The following is a 20431-nucleotide window of genomic DNA, read 5'->3' as shown; positions in this document are numbered from 1 at the left end:
AGCTTGAAAGTGAAAATGAAGATGCCATCATCTTAGCTAAGCTGAGTGGACGGTAAACTGACTGCTTGTCCATGGGCCGGACTCGTAGTATGACTACGACTGTTACCACATAAATACATGTACCTCCTGTTATTCCTAAAATTTTTAATATAGAGACTTAGAACCTACTGGCTTTATTCGCCTCTGATGTCCGTCATGGGTCCAAGTACTGTACCGATTGAAAGTCTTATACGCAGCACATCTAAAGCGGAAACAAATAAAAGTCACCGATAGTCAAATTAATTTCTTGGCTAAGGCAGGCGGCAGAGTTGATTGCCCCATAAAAAGAATCCAGTTAGAATTAGCTTACTCCAACTGACTTCTCTTAGTTTGAACAAACAACTGTCTGCGTCTGTCTAGGCCTGTAAAAGTCACTAATGGGCTTAGCTATCAGTAGTAGTGACGGGTAACGTTAGCAAAAATCCCGAGTCATTCGGAGTCGTCCAGATTCGTCCGAAGTCGACCGGAATCAGAGTCGTCCAGAGTCGTCCGGAATCGGCCTGAGACGGTGTCGGCCAGAGTCGGAGTTACTCCGACCGACTCCGATTCCGTTGGACTCCGAACGACACTGGATGACCCCGGACGACTCCGATTTCGAACGACTCCGAATAGTGATGTGCTCTTTGAAACGCAACCACGTCTCTGATACGACTCCGGCTATTGTTTCTGACTCCGACTCCGGCAAAATCCAAACCACTAGTTCCGCTCGGAGTTGGAGTCGTCCGAACTCATCCGGAGTCGTTTGGAGTCGTTTGGAGTCGTTTTGAGTCGGAGTCGACCTGAGTCAGAGTAATTCGGAGTCGTCCAGAGTCGATCGGAGACGATCGGAATCGGAGTCGGTCGGAGTCAACAGGAGTCCGGACGGCTGTACCGGACGTACAATATGCTTGTGACCAGGCATTTAATTTAGTTGTGTTTTTTTTTACTTTTACTTTGTGTGGGAACTTCGCAAACAGGCCATTGTTTCGAAGGTCGACTCCAACCGAATCCGCACGACCCCGAATGACTCCGGAAAATTCCGGATGAATCCGATTCCCAACGACTCCGGACAAATCCGGGCGATTCTGGACGATTCCGGATAATGCTGTGGGGACCTATCTTCCGGAGTCGGTTCCGAAATTATCTGAGTCGGATCGGAGCCGACTCCGGATTTTTGCCAACTTTACCCATCACTAACTCTGACTCCGGGCGGAAGAAGTGGTTCTCATTTTACGCTAGTCGGAATCGGGCCAACAATAGTCGGAATCGGATCGGAGTCGTGGGTGCGCCCCAGAAAGCACATCACATATCAGCAGCTTTTTGGTGCAATCATAGCAAGATATTCCGTTCTGCATATGGGGGAACGCTGTCTATACTTCTGAACTTAAAATCTGTAAATGAATACGCTAAGTACTGAAATGCATACTTTGAATATGTAGTGAGTTGCCCGAGAATATAACCAAAGGATAGGATGTTAAGAGTGAATAAGCTTTTATATTGCACGGAGGAGGTGCCCAGTTCAATAATAATAAAGATATCGATAAAACAAACATGCCTGTCATAGGTTCAAGCCCCGAATGGACCGTGCCCCCATACGTAGGGCTGATTATCCTGCTACCCATAGCCAGTGTCGAATTAATACGAGTAGAGGCCCTAAGTGGTCAGACGAATGTAGGCCTTTCTTTCTGAAGTGTTGAGCGAGAAATTGTAACAGGAATTCTAAACTAGAGAAGGCGTGAGAAGCTAATTTACTTGTGAGCGGGGGTGGATCCCTTTATTCAAGGCCCCTAAAGACCTCGGGGCGCTACGCCGCCACTTACTTTGCTTAGTGCTTAATCCGCCCCTGCCCATAGCCACTGAAACATCAATAAGTCATTGAAACCCAAACCTACTTGACATGCAGACCTTGACAACGGTTGTTGCGCCAAGAAGAACAAAAAGAATTAAAACAAACCGTAACATTTTGGTTAACATGTTTATCTATAAAATAGACGTATAGTACTTTAGATCCACTTTGTTGATACTGTACAGAGGTAACCGGGATGTCAATAGCTACAATGTATTAATTCAGTATTAATTATGCATTTAGTGAGAAGGTTGAAAGGGAATTCGGATGCACGTTTTATGATAATACTATTAGCCAACTAGTATCAGCACGTCGTTTTAAACTTGGAACATGGAAACACATTAAATAAACTATTTTCACATAAAAAAGGTTTATTATATTTTTTATCTAACAAAAACAAATCAAAACATGCTTAACTAAATAACAATGGTATAAATAGTTGTACAGTTAAATGGACAATGTTTAGTGGCAATTTTGAGCTGTTCATACACTCTCATTTCATCTTCAACACGTTACATGGTTATGTACACAATTAAGCTGCTAGCTACTGATTGCACCTTCATGTCCAACTTCCGGATCGATTCCTCCATTTTGCTATCCTTATGTTAGTTATCTTAATCGAAGCCATACTATAACGATCACTTGGTTTGGTTTTTGTACACACATTTTGGCAGGCACTGTTTCGTTCGGCGATGGGTAGCGCTTGAACTCCATTTTGCTCATCCGACGATGGCCGGCGGTGCTGGGAAGAACTTACGCCGTGGTTTTCTCGTAGCGATCGGTCTGTTAAACCGAAATGGCGAGGGATGATCGTCGTACGTTGGGAAACCGTTCGAGCGCTGACCAGCGACGGCATCGAACAGGGCACACAGCAGGACCAGCAGAACGAGGACACTTCTTAGCTGCATTGCGTTGCACACCGGAAATGCGATTTAGCAGAGCCAACGCTGTGACCGCTAGTAAGCGTGTGACTTGAATGAATGTACCGCATACTACAGCTATGATTCAGTTTATATAGATCTTCGTGCTCGATCAAATTTACGCTAAACTCGCGATTGGTGCTAATCAAATTTACGACGAGCATGGTTCAATCGATTTCGCAGACACGCACACAACCCAAAGGTGGAGTTTCGGGCCGAAACTATTGGTTGAATGTTTCAGCAACGCTTACGATAAGGGCTCTACATACTAAATGGTTCCGGCTCCTATTGGTTACTATATTTGGCCTCAAAGGTGTTACTATTATCCAGTAATAGCCGGCGGTGCTGGGAAGAACTTCCTGTGATGTCCTCGCTGCCGAATTCGATGTCCGGTTTGGAACGGGCCTTGGTCGATGGCATCGATGGTTCGGATTGGATTTTGAGGCACGGGAGATGGTAAAACTTCTACGGGAAGTAGTAACAGCATTGCCAGCACAGCACACAGAGCCTTAAGCAGATTGCTCACTATTTTCATTTTCGCAAACAGGAAAGTTTATCACGAACTAGCTCAAGCAAAATGTTCACTTTCAGCACTGATGTCAAGCCGGTGGATTTTGAATATGAAAACGAACGACAGGTTCTCTTTTATATATAGAACCGATCGGCCTATTGACACACCCCGCACCTGCCGAAGCGTAGCTGGGGTGCATATAATGCACATAGTGTAAATTAAACCGTATGCTCCAATTAGCACCGAATTATCTATACTATGTTGTTGCGTTCGGTGGAGCCAGCTGCAAATAACAGCGGGTAAAGGAAAACACATTTACTATGAACTATAAACTAGTAGCACGTACTACTACCGTAAGGCCTCCGTCCTGCAGTGGGGTTGTCCGTTTCGTCGACCCAACCGAGTAGCCTTCCAGAGTACATTACCCATTGTGCAGCTTATTTTCACCGGCATTTGCTGATCGGTAGTGTACACACGGCTGATGGTCCGTGCTGATTAGCGCCATCTATTTCCCGTAAATGGTCGTTGCTGACAGAGAGCGGCGAGGCAGGAAGAGCAGGAAGTGGCAAATGGAGGTGACACGAGATTTTGGAGAACGTGCTGGTAAGGTCGACATAAACAGTTCAGCAGCGGAATCGCAAAATAAGTGGTTCAGGTTGATGAGTAAATATTTTTGCTGCTTCCAGCTCGTTCGTTGTTTGTTTTTTTTTTGCTGGCGATTTACTGTACACAAAGAGCGAGATAAAGAGCTGTAAACAAGCATATTGTGCCATTGTGGGAGAAAGGGATGTTTGGAGTGGTTGGTACTGTGTTTAAGTTGTCTGATTTTTTTTTTAATTTTAGTGTAACGAGTAGTTTCAATGTTAGATAACGTAACGCGATTATATCGTATCAGTAATTCGTATAAGATGAAAAGGATGATTTTAGCTCATTTCCGTTCAGTTCTCACTTGTCAGATTAAGTATGATTTATTTATTTATTGAAGATAATTGCGTGGCGCGCGCAGGGGCCTTTGCTATATTAAAACTTGTTATATATTTGAATACAGACATGAAAATTTTAACGTGGCAACGGTAATATTGAAGTCAAAAAAGCAGAACTTATTGAAAGCTTTACACATTGAGGTAAATGGATCATGAGCTCCTCTGTAGGTACAAATTAATCTTAAGAAGCAGCTCGGGAACATCAATTTCGCTTTCAATTAACTTTGCTACAAAGAATGCTTGTGCTACCTCCCTACGTCCCTCTAAGGACTGCAGACCCAGAAGAAGCCGTTTAGCCGATATGTTAGAGGATGGATGATGCTTATTCATGAAAAAGTAGTTACAGATTGCTAACCTAATTAATCGTAAAGATAGACCTATATACAATACTGTTGCACTAATAAGGAAAAATAATAATTGGACTGGAAAGTAAATTGCGAAAAAATGAGTCTTTCGATTACGTCGGTGGCATTTTCTTCTCTTTCTTGGCACTACGACCTAGTAAAATACAATTAACAATTATCCCTCAGATTGTTAGATTTGGCTTAGGAACTGGTGTGCATTTAGAGTTTATTTGTTGTAAATATTTATTTATTTTTACTGTATGGCAATCATCCAGTCGACTAAGATATATCATAATTTATTTGAAGATTTTTATCATTCTTAAAGATAGCTTCAACCTTATGCAAGCGTCTAATGTGGGTATAGTTATCTTCTGCTCCAATAATGTTCGCGGGTATAACAAGTTCTTACAGAGTTTTACATGCACTTATCTAAATCAGATTCACGCACAGAACTATGGGATATTCGGGAAGGGAATCAAATGCCACATCACATCAAACGTTTTTAGATCGAAGACGTAGTTGCGACTTCTTTGTATCTTCTAATCAGTATCTGAGTAGTTATATCATATGTTCTCTTTGCCTATGCAACATTGTAGCCACTCATTCTGCGTATTTAATTTTACAAAAGCTTTCGTTCCGATAAATCTGATCATCATCTTCCATCGCTTACAAATGTTTGGCTTACAGCGCTTCGTTAATGGTTTATTTATCGTAGTAATTAGCGCTTAGTGTAGTAGCCGTATGTCGATCGCTTCCTCGAGATTGCGCTGTGTTGCAACACGAATCGGAAATGGTATACTAGCAACCGGTATTGAACACAAACCACAGTCCTGGCCAAAGCTGGGAAGCGTTAGATCACCTGGTGAGCTCGTCTCGCATCACATACAGAATGTTACCGGTTTGGTTCGTTCGATTGATTGGTGGGCCTGCGTTGCAGCCGTGGTGCGTTATTTTTTAGCAATCACACAGCTGGGTGAGTTTTAGCACCTGGACATAAAGGTATCACGTTAATTTTGTGCTTCATTCCAGCAGGTTCATATTCACCACAGCGTAACGAAACACGTAAAACAGTTGTTTGGAGACTGATAGAAATGAGTGAGTCATGGAAGCGGATCAAATTAGCAAGAGCTGTATGATGGCCTGGTTGGTATTGCAATATAGTAAGTCAACTAGCAGGGTTCCTTCAGTCAGTTCAGTTTTATCTCACCTTTACCACAGTACATGGTACCACTGGCCTCTCTAAAGTATTTGTTAAAGTGTATGTGGAATATGTAGGGCTGATGAATAATGGTTTTAATCTGTCTGCCAGAATAGACCGTTTACTTGTGAGTGATTCGACAGAAAGTAGCAACAACGGAAGAGACGTCAAGAATTTGTTTTAAGTATATTCCAATACTTATTACAAATAGTCTATTACAGGATTCTCCAAACTACGGCAAATGTTGAATATTTTAAATTTTGCGTTTTAAATACAAAAACCTAGGTTAAATAATATAGGTTTGTATAAAAAATAATACAGTAAATTAGAATTTTCTTACAAAATTTAACGATCACGCGTTAGCTTCCGGTAACGCCAAAATGGCTCTCAACAGCAATGCGACCCACGAAGGGAAAAGTTTGGAGACCCCTGGTCTATAATATCATCAAGTTTGCGGCATGATCCAGATCAGATGATTGATCCATATGCTACCTGGAAAGATTTTCTCAACAACTGTATGCTCGTGATGGTCAACAAAATTGAAGATGTTTTAAACAATAATGAATGCTAGGTAAATCTTTTTTTTTTTTTCTTTTCTTTGGCTCAACAACCGATGTCGGTCAAGGCCTGCCTGTACCCACTTGTGGGCTTGGTAAATACCCTAGCAAAATGAGTCATTCAGAAGAAACCACACTATCTAATACTTACATTCATTAAACCTTTGACGCAAAGAGTTCTTTCTTCGTTAGTCATCTTGCCAAACAGAACAGAGGTCAGGTGGGTTTCGGTGTGGCCTGTTTTGTGAAGGCTGTTGCGTGATTTATTAAAATCGGTACGTAATACAATATTCAACTGCAACGTGAGCAAACGAATGGATACATAAACAAGAGAGTATACTGGCCCAGCCAGAGGCGGCTGGTCAAGCGGGATGGGCATAAAGTTATTTTACAAAAGTGCTTGTACAGTCCGAACCGACCATCATTAGGCGATCATGGTCCGTCCGTCCACGCAGGGCTAAATGTCTTCGATGTCGCACCGTGTACTATCCGCACACGGCACGGCGGATGCTTTACCGCGGTGTCGAAGTGTCATGGTTGGACTTAAAGGTGGTAGCCGTGCGGAGCAGAAGCATTGTACTACAAATCACGGGTTGCTGCTGCTGCTGCTGGGTCTGGCTGGCTAATGGCTATTGGATGGAGCTCGGGTGAGGTGGAAGGGTGACCGATCAGTATGGAAATGGGTAGATGGGAGGACGCAGGTCCTCGTAGGTTGGGCGACAGGATGGGCAATCATATCATTACGGCGTTTTAACCGAAGGGTACGAGTGATCTTTAGCAGCTCGATCTTTTAGCTAATAAATATCACAGACCCCGCAGATCTTGCGCGCTTTGTCACCCTCCGGTCCCCTCAACTGGGTCCTTACTGGGAGCGTCTATTGGTACTGGCCGGGATAGCGCGGGTTGTACCGTGGGGCGGATGGGATGTGCGCACCCTCGGCACGGTATCCGTTCTCGTCGGCAATGTAGTTGATGGTGTAGACGACACCGTCCGGTCCGGTGTAGGAGTACGAGCCCTGCATCACCTGTGCCTCGCCGGGCGTGCCCGGGTTCTTCAGGAAGCCGCGCTGATCGGCCCGGATGCCGTTGCTCGTCTCGTAGCTGTAGACGTACGAGCCGTCCGGGTTCGGTTCGTACACCTGGTTCAGGATAACAGCGCTCGCCTCGGGACCACCGTACACACCCGGATTCCGCAGCGGGATGGGCAGCGGACGAATCTGGGCCGAGGTAGCGGCAACCAGTGCGGCAACGAGCAGTACGACCTGTGGAGAAACACGCCAGCGGTACGCTGATTAGTGGAACCGTGATTTGATCGATGGTAAGCTTTATGGCACCCTCCGGGAATGCGATCATTTCATTGTTGCAATGCATCGGATCGGTTCTAAAGCTACACATGCCACACACCCACACACACTATACCCATCCTTCAGACCCGCATCTACCATGGCGGAGCTTCTTTGCGCAATTTCCATACACAATAAATTGGCAGATTTGATGTGTCAGATAATGGTGGCACTGATTTAGAGGTATCGCCGTTTACCGCATCCGCGAATGTCAATCGTCATCGGGGGAGTTGTAGACCAGTACGCAATGCAAATTCAGTCCCAGCTACTAGGGGTCGGTCGCTCGCCAGTATCGTTAGGAGCGGTTGTTTGCCACTTTTCTTTGCGTACGGCAATCGTACGATCGAACGATCGATCGATCCAGCGCATGGTTTACGAGCCGAGCGCAAGATGAGTGCAGTTGGCAGTAATTGAACGATTAATAGCTACAAAAATAGGGTGCTTGACTAATGCAAATCGCCCGCCAGGACAATCGGATCGGAGCAAAGATGGATTACTCCTGGCGATGGTGGCTCGCTTCAATTGCAGCTAATTTGCACGGGTGGATTATGTTGGCAGGAATCGGCTCAGCCTCCCGATACACAGCAACCTCCTTCTGGGAGCTTACTGTCATTAGTGACCTCAATAAATGGGCTATTATATTTTATTGGCTAGTAACCGAGAGTGCAAATCGTGAAATGAGTCGATCGCAAGCGCACGATACGAAACGTGTCTTTTAATTAAAAGAGAAATGGAATTTTTGTTCCGCCGCTCTATAATAAATATATAATTATATAATACTATAATTTATAGTTATATAAAACTTCAACAGAATATAATTGCTATAATGTTGAAAAGTTTTGTGCTAATGCATTACTTTGAAATATAAAAAATGGTTAAAAAGTTTGATTAAACTCAAACTTTATTTTGATATCAAAATATATATTTTAAAATTTCCAAGACTTTGAGAGGCTTAGAGTACGAATGAGACTGTACGTTAATGAGAACAATGAGAAAGTAGTTCAACATTTCATGTGCAAATTTCTATTTGAGCCGAAAATTGTAGATTTGTTGTACCAGGCTGGACGACAAGCAGATAGTCCCACCGACTAGTACACGGTTCGAAACAGACTTATTCCCATCCGGAATAACATCTTCAACGACTGGCTATCGGTATTGATGTGAGCTTCAGAGATTAGTGAGCCCAAGGCTTTAAACTCCTTTGTTCCAGGATGTTAGAAGTTTTTTTACTTTTTCACAACTTTGAGACAATGTTTAAAGTATATAACACTTCTAAACACTTCCGTTGAAGTTTGTGATGTGTGTTCCTATTCACTTCGGGGACACTCTTCACACTTTCAAAACATTCAATGTCCTTATAAATTCCTGACCACAAAACACGACAGGCTTCTTCGAATTTTCGTCCACACTGCACACTTCCCACCAACCCCACTTCCCGACCACCCCACTAATTTCGTTTGCACCCCTCGCTAAAAAACACTTACGAATTTCATGATTATATTCTGTATGGTTTAAGTTTCACTGGTGAATTATAAAAAAAACTGCTCCTTGCAAACTGTTATCCTGCACTGTGGAACGCTGTGGTGCTGATGCTGCGATGCTGTGCACTGGATGCTTGGCTGAGGTATGATACTGATGATGGGTCACCCGGTGCGAATTTATACTCGACACTGTGTCGTTCAATTTCCCAGGCCTCCCTTCCTGAAGACACTCTGCACAGTCGGTTTGCTTTGTAAGCTCGATCGTGCGAGAGCGAGAGTAGGCACGAACAAAAAAAAAGTATATGATTATTATTAAATGCGGCGCTAGACTACGCGCCATCTAATCCCTCCCCACACACACATCTATACACATGTATAGGTTCTTTGCGTTCCTGGTGAGGGTTGTAGATGATTCTGCCAATCCCCACTCGCGCTGGATCCACAAACCCGTTCACACACAAGTGCTCTCTGTGGAGTGCAGCTGCACACCCGCTGTACGGCGTGATGCACTCGTCGGCTCGTCTGCAAGGAGCATCGATACCTGGCGGCCCAGTAACCTCCCTCTGGCAACCAATCACACTTGCCGATAGTAGTGCAATCGAGGGATTTTCCGCAGTATCTAAAGGCCAGGAGCAGGGGATCATAATATTTCTTGTTCGACGTCCCATCGAACGCTGGTCGGGTGGCTCCGTGAGTTAAGGGTGGAAGAGTCATCATCCCCCACACGGAATAGTAGAGATGCTGGCAAAAGTTTGCGATGGTTGGGGCTAGGCGATATCCCCTCTTCAACCAAACACCAACTTGCACTTGTAAAAGCTTGCCAGTGTCGATGGTGATAGGCGGTACTACACTACCCCGAGCTAAAGACTAAGGATAGTTTGAGCGAAAAAAGGTAAGAACTTTAATTAGATGACCCATGCCGAACCGGACCCGTCTTAAGCCGGGCTCACTACCTTACGTAAGCGAAGTACTACAGCTAGGTGTAACATTAATGAGAAATCACACGCCATTCAGCATGGACATGCGGAGCATTGCGGCGGGGCAATTTCGGAGCTTGCCAAACCGACATGTGTCACACCACCGTGGACATCATCTCGATTCCCAACATCTTCTGCTCTTTATTTGCACAACGCTCCCGGAAAACAGTGGCCCCCTATGGGGCGCAGAATGGGGCGGGAGTGCAGAGGTTTTCAAATAAAACACCCCACAGAAAGGTCACTTCTGCGCAAAGTGTGACGCGATCGTCATTTGAATGGTGGCTGGAGGCAGTTTTCAAGGTTTCGAAGCCCCGGTGGTCAGTAGATTAGATCGAAAATCCCATTCAGAGGTTACGCATTGCATGGAGGAGGTGTAAGAAGGGGCCCCCTAGAGACCCCTCTCTCTAGAGGCCCCCGCAACACGGTGGGAGAAACTGAACCGAGCTTGCTTTGTATGAAAAGCAAACAAAACTTATCGCATACCACCCGCAAATGTCGTTCTAATTGCACTCCAAAGAGACGATCGAGACGAAAAACAAGGGTAACCGATGCTACCGTAATTAATCATCCATTATTTGGCAGGTGGTCAGGCGAGAATCTAGAACCCCACTTCGCTCCCTCCCACGAAACGCCCGTTGAGTTTTGGGGTAGCATTTTTATTCCGTGCTGCGTGCGGTGGGTGGTATGAGGATCTTTTTGCTTTCAGCTTTGGACAAACCCGTATCCGAAGCGCATCCGTAGTGTGTGGTACACGCGAAACTGTAATTACGCGATATTTGGGGGGAGGGATGTGTTTGTCGTTCGTTTGGTGGACATTATAATTCCAGTTCGCTGTTGGGTGAGTGATGCTGGTGATGAGAAATGGTGTATTTTGTCAGATGTGTAGTAATCCATTAAAATAAATCAGTGTACATAAATAGTTTATGTGGCAGTGTTGCTAAATTTGAGTTTAAAAAATGATAAGCTGTTAATAAATTTAATTTCATAATATAAATAAATAAATAAATAAAATTTCAACAAAACATTCTCAATATGAATAATCAATTCTCAAGCATTGCTAGATAAGTGAATAACCAGCCACAAAAATAAAAACAAAATAAATAAAATCTCAATTGCTTGTATTTCTGGAGCCAATTCCTGGATGAAATCGATCATGTAACTTTATTAACATTTTTACTGCTTCAAGGAACATTGCTTCAAGGCACCGTTTTCTTAAAATGCTTAGTTTATTTAAATATGAAATAAACTAAGAAATCGCTATTAGTTTGCCCTACGTCAAAATAAAGTCCAAAGAGATTTCCAAACGAAGAGAATGTAATTTTGCCTTAGTTTGTCGCAGTAAAAAGACTTTCTCAGGGAGGTTCTAACTATGGAAATGACAGTTCTAAGATAACAAGAGCGACAGATATGATGAAGTGGATCAAAGACTCATCGCAACGCATTATGCTTCGTCGGGAAATCGTCGAAGTAAGTCTACAATACCGATTGATAAAAAGGGGAAAAATAGTTATACTTTCTTAAGAATTAAATTAAAAGACACTCGATTACATTGTATTCAAAACATAATTAAGATTGTGACTCATGAAATGCTTTGCTCCAAGGAAAAGAATAGGGTTTCTTGTTTTCGGACGAAATGTAGCGCAGAACCCGTCTGAAATTGCACTTTTTTTATTTGACCGCATTATCTGGAAGACAATCCAAACAGAGGTTATTTTTCGCTTTAAATCAACATCGGAATTAGTTCAAATATCTTCCTAAATTATTGGTAAGTTCTATATGAATATATCATATAGTCGATGCGATGCTCAAAAGAATATGTATGACATGTATGTGTGGAGGCGCAATTAATGAGTCGTCATGATTAATCTATGTAAATCTATGGTCCATGTAAATCTATGTTAAGTAAATAAATAATTACACGTTGCAGAACCTGAATATGAAGAATCCCCATAGAAGAGAAAAAGTATTTGTTTATTATATTAATAATCAAATTTCCTGAATTGACCAATAAAAATGTTGATTTCGTTTCTTATAACGATATTTACATGAAAGTAGCCTCATTGAACAATAGATAGATTGATGTTATTAATTATTTAATTATTATTATTCATTAGAAATTTACAAATTTTCAAAGAATAAACAGAATTACATTTAGTTATAGTTTATTTATTTAAAACAAATAAAAAAACTAAAAATTTTAAATAAATAATTCGCGTTTTAACCACTTTACCGTACACAATTCATGTTCCTAGAATTTTACTTGAAAATAGACCTAACGTTACCTGTTCTAAATAATCTTTTAAAGAAGTTTATTGAATAGAATGTAATACGAAAATTCAATATTGTACCTCTGAATTAAAAAAAAGCTACTCAAATGAAAATATCTTCTTCTACTTTTGGCTCAACAATCGTTGTCGGTTAAGGCCTGCCTGTACCACTTGTGGGATTGGCTTTCAATGACTTTTTTGAATTACCCCCCCACCCCCCTCCCCCCATAGCAGGATATTCAATCCTACGTATGGCGGCAAGGTCTTTTTGGAGCTTGAACCCATGACGGGCATGTTGTTAAGTCGTACGAGTTGACGACTGTACCATGAGACCGGCGGAAATATCTACTTCATGATAATTTAGCCCTTAAAAAGGAATAATGATTATCAAATGATCTCGTTAGAAACAATGTATACGTTTTAAAATAGTACATTGTATTCACTGATAATTTATATACGATTCCATATTTTATGTTCACGGATTATTTTAATATTAGCTTCATGATTTATATACCCTCCTGAGCGCTTTTGAATTGCTAGTTGCTAAATAGTTGCCATTACTATTGCCGTCATCTGATCGCTATTTGAAAGATTATTCCAGGCGCTTGCTAGGGTTTAACCTGGACTACTTTTATTTTCATGCGTCCTTTCGTTTTCATTTCGAGCTCTGCTCGTCCAGTGCAGCAAGATGCTTGGCAACATTGAATTCTAACTTCATCAATCACTTACTCAATTACACCGGTGGACCAGCGTTCTACCTGGGAGCGCTGCAGCTGTGAAGCAACTTATCTAGGAGCACTGTTTTAGCGTAGCCTCAATTAAACCGGATGTTTACGAGCGTCCGCATTCCTTGTCTTTGAACCGCCTACGATTCTGATGCATTCGTGTAAACTACAGATAGCTAGTATGCGTGCTTCCAGTACTTCTACTGCCACTAAACCTTCAACTACTACTTCTACTAATACTACTGATACTATTTGCCACTACTCATCGTTGAAGAACAAGCGTCATCCCACCTTAGATCAGATAGCGTTTCCCACGCACCCTACTGCACAGGTTTGTGTGCTACAAAGTAGTAACTCATCCTTCTGTTTTCGACATTTAAGTCATCTTCAGTCGCTTGAGCCTGGTATGCATTCGACGACCGAACGAGTACAGCGGCCGCATGGATAAGCGTGCCATTGGGCTTTAATGGAAAAGCTATCGTAATTTAAATTAATAGCCCAAAACCCTATCAATGTCGAAGGAGAAAAGGTTACCGCCAGTTGATCGGTTTAATCATGGGCAGTTGGCTAAATTCCTCCTTTTTTCAAGAACTAATCGATTTGCCACTGGTTTGAATGGTAGAGTCGTGACCATTCGATAATGGTTCACAGATTAGTCGGAAGAAAGTGCTTGGCTACAAGCACAAGAACTAATTAAATTGAACTGTTTTCCCTTGTTGGCAGCTCTAACAATCTTATTGGAGCGGGCAAACCTTTCAGATGGCGAAAACGAAAAGAACCGCGAGCACGATCTGCGTGGGCAGCGGTTATTAATGAATTGGGTGTGTATTCTAATTGCCCATTCATCATGTCAGTTTTGCACCGGCGCGACACCCCAAAAATGTGTTCTTGCTAAGGTTGTCGAGCTGCGAATATATTTGTTCGATTCCGGAAGAGGAGTTCGGATAATGGTTGCAGTTTAAATCAGGGTGGGTCTTTACATTGCCAATCGTCATTTAGCTGCATGCGTTGACTGATTTTGCACATTGTTTCAACCATCACTCAACTTGGCACATCCCACAGGCGGATGTGCTCGTGATAGCACAGGCAACGCCTTCAGTACCATAACTTAATGCATTGTAATGCACTGCCCAAGGCCCTCCCCCCCCCCCCCCCCCCTTGCAAAGGTTTGGCGCAGTTCCGTTTGCACAGCGTTACGTCAGACCGTGTGCGGTGCTCATTTTCTCACAACTCATTTTTGAGCAGCTCAGAAAAAAGTGAGCTTCATCCTCGTACACTAATTGCCTCCGTATGCTAATAGGCTCATTGCGGGGATGGCACGAGTGCGAATCGCGATGCCGATCGTTTTGGTCAATCGATAGGACACGTTTATGAAGCATTTTTCTACATTTTATTCGCGAACGCGTCGCAAAGTTTTGCTAGACTTGCCTGTGTGGAGTTGGTTGTCTGCACCGGGGCGTATACCTGGGCGTCAGTGAGTGAGTAAGCTCTCCATCTAGGTCGTGGTGCAGGCGGAGATTAGGTCGGGTATTAGTTGCACATCCTCATTGGGGGTCTATCTGTGTATGTGCGCTCCGGCTGTGCTTTACGTCCTTGTTGCAAGAGGAAGAATTGTATAAAATCATAAAAATACTTCATTGATTTATAGAAGATAGTTCAGTATTATTTGCATGTATGTATAACTTGTATTTTAGATTTATTGATAATTATAAACAATAATCCCATTACATTAATACATTAATGAAAAGAATACATACATTAATAAATTATATTGTTATCTACATCTTTAAGATATCAATAAGCAATATTTCCCAATTTTTCAGCCTACTAGAATGCCATTTCATTAGACTCATTTTAAATATAAAGACTATGTTTGGCATAAGTTGGTTCTAAAAACCTATTTATATATATATATTTATAAGATTAATAACACTTTTACATATTTGCATACTGTTTGGAAATACGTTTCATAACAACTATGTATTAGTTACACGTATTACATCCTGAGAAACAAGATTCATGAGTGATTTCATTATAATTTATCTCAATTAGATAGCCTGAACGGTTACTAAATTTATCCAGACGCTTGGTGGATAGCTTAGACGCATCACTGACATCTTGAAAAACATTAGTTGCTTCAAACCGGTACTAACAGGTAAAATGGAACGATTCAGGCCCTCGAATCAGAATCACCCTCACACTGGCACGACAATACAATATCGCTCTACACCATCACACCCTTAACAGCCCTACACCAGCCCTCTCACATCTGGTTCGTAAACGGGAAGCTTAAAATCATTACCAATATTCGTGCCGTACGGCTTATCAGGCAGGTGTGAAATCAAATGACTTAAAATTAACGACCGATGGCTTTTAATTTCGACTTTGGGTCGAAGGCGTACGCCCGCCCCAAAAACCTGCACGTGATCTGTTTTGATTGATCGAAAGGCCACAATGCAAAGTATTAGAAGGTGCATAGTTGGTGTGCTGCAAAACTGTATGGAAAGAACAAAAAACACTACAGCGTGTCCGTCACAGCTCGAACCTTCTTCCTTTGGTGCCGCGGCACTTGGGATAATTTGCGTTTTCTCTGTTTTAATGATGTCGTTCCGTTCGGATGAACGGGCCCGTCATGAAAACCGGTACAATGATGCTGAATGATTGGAATGATTACAAATTATTAGTTTATTATTCCGCGCGCCAACCGTTAAATGTCAGTCAATTTTACGCGCAACCAAGAGCAAGAGCGTCAAGGCTGGGTATGATGCACGCTCCGCCACGCGAATCTAGGATCGGCCGCGTGCCGACGCTGCGCAAATGGCGATCTGGGCGGTGTGTTCTGGCGTTGGCGGTGGAGGATCCTCCCAAACCGCAATGGAAATATCGGTGCATTGCATCATCCGGACAGTTGCTGTGGCTGCTGCTGCTGTTGGTGCGCTTCTTCACGATACTCAGGTCGCCGGACTGGCCAGGGGTCCGATTGGTTCGGATAAAGCAATTTTCATAAAGCCGTCCAGCGTGTGGGCATGTTGCAATGTAGGGTAAAGGCTTTGGTTTTTTCTCGCCTTATCAAGATGAGCAGGATAAAGTGCAGTGATCGAGGTAAACGACGCATTTATTCTATTCTATCGATCAGTACCGAGTGGCCGACAGCCGATCGAACTTGATCTTGTGAGTTTAGGCAAATTACATTCGCAACATATCTTTTACGATCCGGTAGCCCGACATAAACGATGCACTGACACAACTTTTGAGCGTGTGAACATGAGCGTTTCGAAACTTTAACCGGTTGACTTTACCCGGCGTGATCGGGCAACATGAAGAAGGCTTATAAAAAGAAAGCAAAAAACAAGCGGTCCATTACTCTTCGGAGTGGTTGTCCAGGTGGCGCAAGTACTGCGGGCACTCATAAAACTGCCGTATCTGGTCAATAAATTTGCTTGAAAACTGCTTTTAATTAAGCAGCCTGCTCCGGCGTCGTCACCTTCGCGCCGTTCGCAGCTCGTATATTATGGCCAGTGGACGCGTGCTTTACCCCGCGTGGCCCGGAGCGGTGGAGTTTGTTGGCTCCGGGCTGGAGATTAATGGACGATTGGATCGTTTTGTTGCCCGACATCTTCACCAGTGTCTGATGTCTGCTGACGGATGGGCTCACATCAAAATGTCAGCCCACCGACACCAGACTCGTACTCCGCGCGTGCAATGTGGATGAAGACGAATTAGCTACCGACCGATATCAAAGGTGAAGCGAATTAACAACCGATTGATTAGCAGGTAAACCTTGCTTACCTTTGGGTATTAATGAATATTGTTGAATCTCCATCCAAGCTTACTGTACCGCCCTACATAATGTTGGATTTTGCTTTGGAATATATATCTCCATCCATAAAATTCTCATTAGAACGATATCGCTTGCCCCTTACGGTAGGCAAGGTTACGCTCGAGTGCAAACAACTAATCGAAAGTTCATCCAAAGATCTGGCAGAAGAGTCCAAGCTCCGGTTCGGTAAGGTACGACCTTGCGAAACTTCCCCCCCCCCCCTCCGTCTCTTTATCCATCGGACTAGGGGGGCAAGCGACATTAGAGTAACAATTTCCATAAACTTAAACAAACTGCACCGACCAAGGCACCACCAAATGCCGGCAGCTAATTGCACCGTACCGGAGGTGGCTCCCATGGTGCCCATTTGTCCGTGTGATTCACGCTCACAGTGTCCGTCCGAAGAGCTCCCCTGTGAATTGAAATGTCAAGTGAAGCAACTTATCCGGGGTGACGTTCGGCCCGCAGAAGTAGAATAAATATAGTGTCCTCTCCCCTCTAGTCTATTCTTTCCGAGCCGCTCCATTCTGCCCAATCCCTTGTCACTAATGTTCTATCGTCTCTTTAGAAACTCCGGTCACATTATTTATTTTTGGAAATTTTTGATTGAGTGGATCCCACCGTGCGCCACCTCTTTTGTCCTACCAGCGCACGGGAAAATGTTTCATCTCTTTAGGCTGACCTAACCACAACCCGATCATTACCACGTGTTTGTGTGGTGGAATGTCCATCCAGTGTGCGCATCTGTCACTCAACCCCGATCGTACTGCGTACGGTGCCGGAAAGTTCAGAAACGTCATTACAACGCCTATGATTTATGACCGATTACTGTCGCAACGTTTGGGCAGTGAGGATCGGAGAGTAGTGCTTCAATTTCTATCCGTCCCATTTGCCTACCACCTTCTTTCCCGCTTCTCGTTCTGTAGTCATTCTTGGGAGCACTGGCTTGCCTTTTGGAGTCGTTCCTGTTTGCCTTTTGCCTGACCGGTGCGATCCCATAAATCAAGCCAGCTGGCAGCAGCTAGGAAGAGGGCAATTTGCTGGCAGTAGTAATCATTGCAATACAGGTAACTGGTGCAATATTGCATAAGTGACGCGTAAGCGCTTTTGAGCAGTTTCACATCAATTGAAATCAATTTGCATATGTATACATCCTGGTTTGGTGGCTAAACTTTAGAGGGAACGTGTAGGGAAAGTATGAATGTTTTATTGATATTCTTTTGAGCTAGTTTGTTAGTTATGTTGTAAGACTGATGTGTGTACTTTTGTGAACGATAGACGTCATTAATCATTTCAACATTTTGAAAAAGATAAAAAGTGTTAAGCGTTTCTTGTAATTCGCACTTTCTGTGTGTGTTGCTGTACATTTGAATTAACTAATTTCATAGAAGGAAAGGAAACTTCAACGATGTGTTACAAGATTATCTGGAAGGAAATTTGGTATAAGATGTAGTATGAGAAGTATGTACTCCAGTAGATTGCCAACCAGTCCTGTTAGTGCCTCCTATATTTCATCCGGAAAATATATTTTTCGTATGATTTTTTATGGCTCTTACAAGGCCGGACGATATCGATTTCAAACCGGAGCCACAAAGACTGACCAGAACTGACTAAACGGCTGCGTGCTACTAATAAATCTAATAAATCTGTGTAGAATCTGCATGATAATAATAATAATAATAAATATATCTACATAGTTGTATAATATATTAAGTCTGTTGTATAGGCCGATATGAAAACGTAGTTCGTACAGAACACAGAACAGAACAACTGAAGAAGAATCTGTGCAACGTAGACTTACTAGAGTCGCGGTTCGTTGCCTCCCTAGGAGGGGAAATTTTAATATGCCTGACTACCGCACGCGATGTGTGTTGCTTGTTCTGAAATTCCTCGAACATCGCCGAAAAGTTGCACAAAGTGTGTTTGTAGCCAAGCTGCTGAAACAAGAGATTGACGCGCTTGAGTTGCTAAAAACTATCCCCATTTACGCATCAGCCAGAACTCATAGACAACGTACATTTCTGAAAAATGAGTATAGGTGAACTTTAGCCTCATACAACAACCCTCTGTAGACAATGTGTAGACAGTTCAACTCTCATTTCGAATCATTTGACGTCCATTTGACTACGCAGAGCTTTAAAACTAGGATATTAGATGCGTACTTACTCGGTAATAGGCAAGATTAGTTTTAGTATATAGAATTATGTGGCAAGAGTCATAGTCTATGTAGTACCAGACGCATAAATTGTCAAAATAAATAAATAAATAAATAAATAAATGTTGTTAAGTCTTGCGAGATGACGACTATAGCACAGGACCGACTGTCTGATCTAATGTTTAATAATAGTGTATGTTGCATTTTTTGTCAAAAAAACTGAAATTTTTGGTAGTTTATAGTGAATTTGGCAAGTAATCCCGAAACTCTCGATTGCTAAATTAGGAATTTTTAACGTATTGTTAGTGTATTTAAAGTGATATGAATTGGATTAGGATTTATTTTGAGCTGAGAAATGATATTGAAGTAAATACATATTTTATTAACCAATATTATTATAATCAGCAGCTTTCAATTTCTCAGACTTCCCTAAAGGTGGATTTTAAAATGTGTTCTATTAATCTGAAACCAAGGATTAAATCAACACACCCGCACCATCGGTAGTGCAAAAAAAAAAAAATTATCATCGTTTTTGCAGCATTCTGTCCTGGGTGTCTCCGCCAAGGTCGCGTTCTTCTCAACCCATTTTTCACTTTCACACTCGCAAGATTCCGCTTCTACCAGCTTGTCCCCTTAATCGAAAATTAATTGCCATCATTAAAATGCGAGCTACCTATTTTTGTTTTATTGTCGTGAGATATCTTCCGTAGCTGGTGAATGGTACGAATTATGCTGGAAGTAATAAACCATGATTGATGATGGCATAGCTTCCACACACCCTCGGGGAGATTGTTTCTAGGATCGTTTTTACAGGTGCATACTTTACAACAGCAAAAGCGTTTGGCGCTGTTTGGGGTCGTAAAAAACCGCCGGCCCTCAAACGGAAACTACTGATTCATCACAGATTAAGCTTCTACCGGGCTCCATTGGCGGTTTAGTTTCGTGCGAAATCATTTACACCTCATCGCATCGCACGATAGAGTAATTTTATGGTATCCCAGAAATTGTTCGGGATCACTTTCCAAGATTATCTCCAACCACGAGCATGAACCACTTGCGCGCCATCCACCAGTAGGGTCAGCGCCAGCTAGAGAGGTTCTCGCCTTTTCAAAAGGGCACCCAATCTCGGTCGCCCACAAACTTGCAAGTACGCGTCGGGCAAGAGCAAAGATGGAAGGGTCGACTGGGCGATTCTACGTAACATTTATCTGCTCGCGCAACTGGATCGTAACACTTAACCCCGCTGACTTCGAAAGGCAAACGATGCACGATCGCCTCATGGTTGG

At 42.8% G+C, this 20431-nt stretch overlaps 1 protein-coding gene across 1 annotated transcript; it reads right to left on the bottom strand.

The window, feature by feature from the left end:
• Nucleotides 1-6602: 6602 nt before the first annotated feature.
• On the bottom strand, nucleotides 6603-9372 carry LOC120955214 (cuticle protein CP14.6-like). Its single transcript, XM_040375843.2, has 2 exons — nucleotides 9205-9372; nucleotides 6603-7639 (listed from the first exon to the last, which is right to left on the bottom strand). Exons 1-2 carry the CDS (start codon nucleotides 9211-9213, stop codon nucleotides 7253-7255), a joined length of 396 nt encoding a protein of 131 aa, XP_040231777.1. The 5' UTR covers nucleotides 9214-9372; the 3' UTR covers nucleotides 6603-7252.
• Nucleotides 9373-20431: the final 11059 nt, after the last annotated feature.

This window comes from Anopheles coluzzii, chromosome 3, assembly GCF_943734685.1.
Source record: "Anopheles coluzzii chromosome 3, AcolN3, whole genome shotgun sequence".
Classification (NCBI taxonomy): Eukaryota; Metazoa; Arthropoda; class Insecta; order Diptera; family Culicidae; genus Anopheles; species Anopheles coluzzii.
This window is presented reverse-complemented; position numbering and strand designations above follow the sequence as displayed.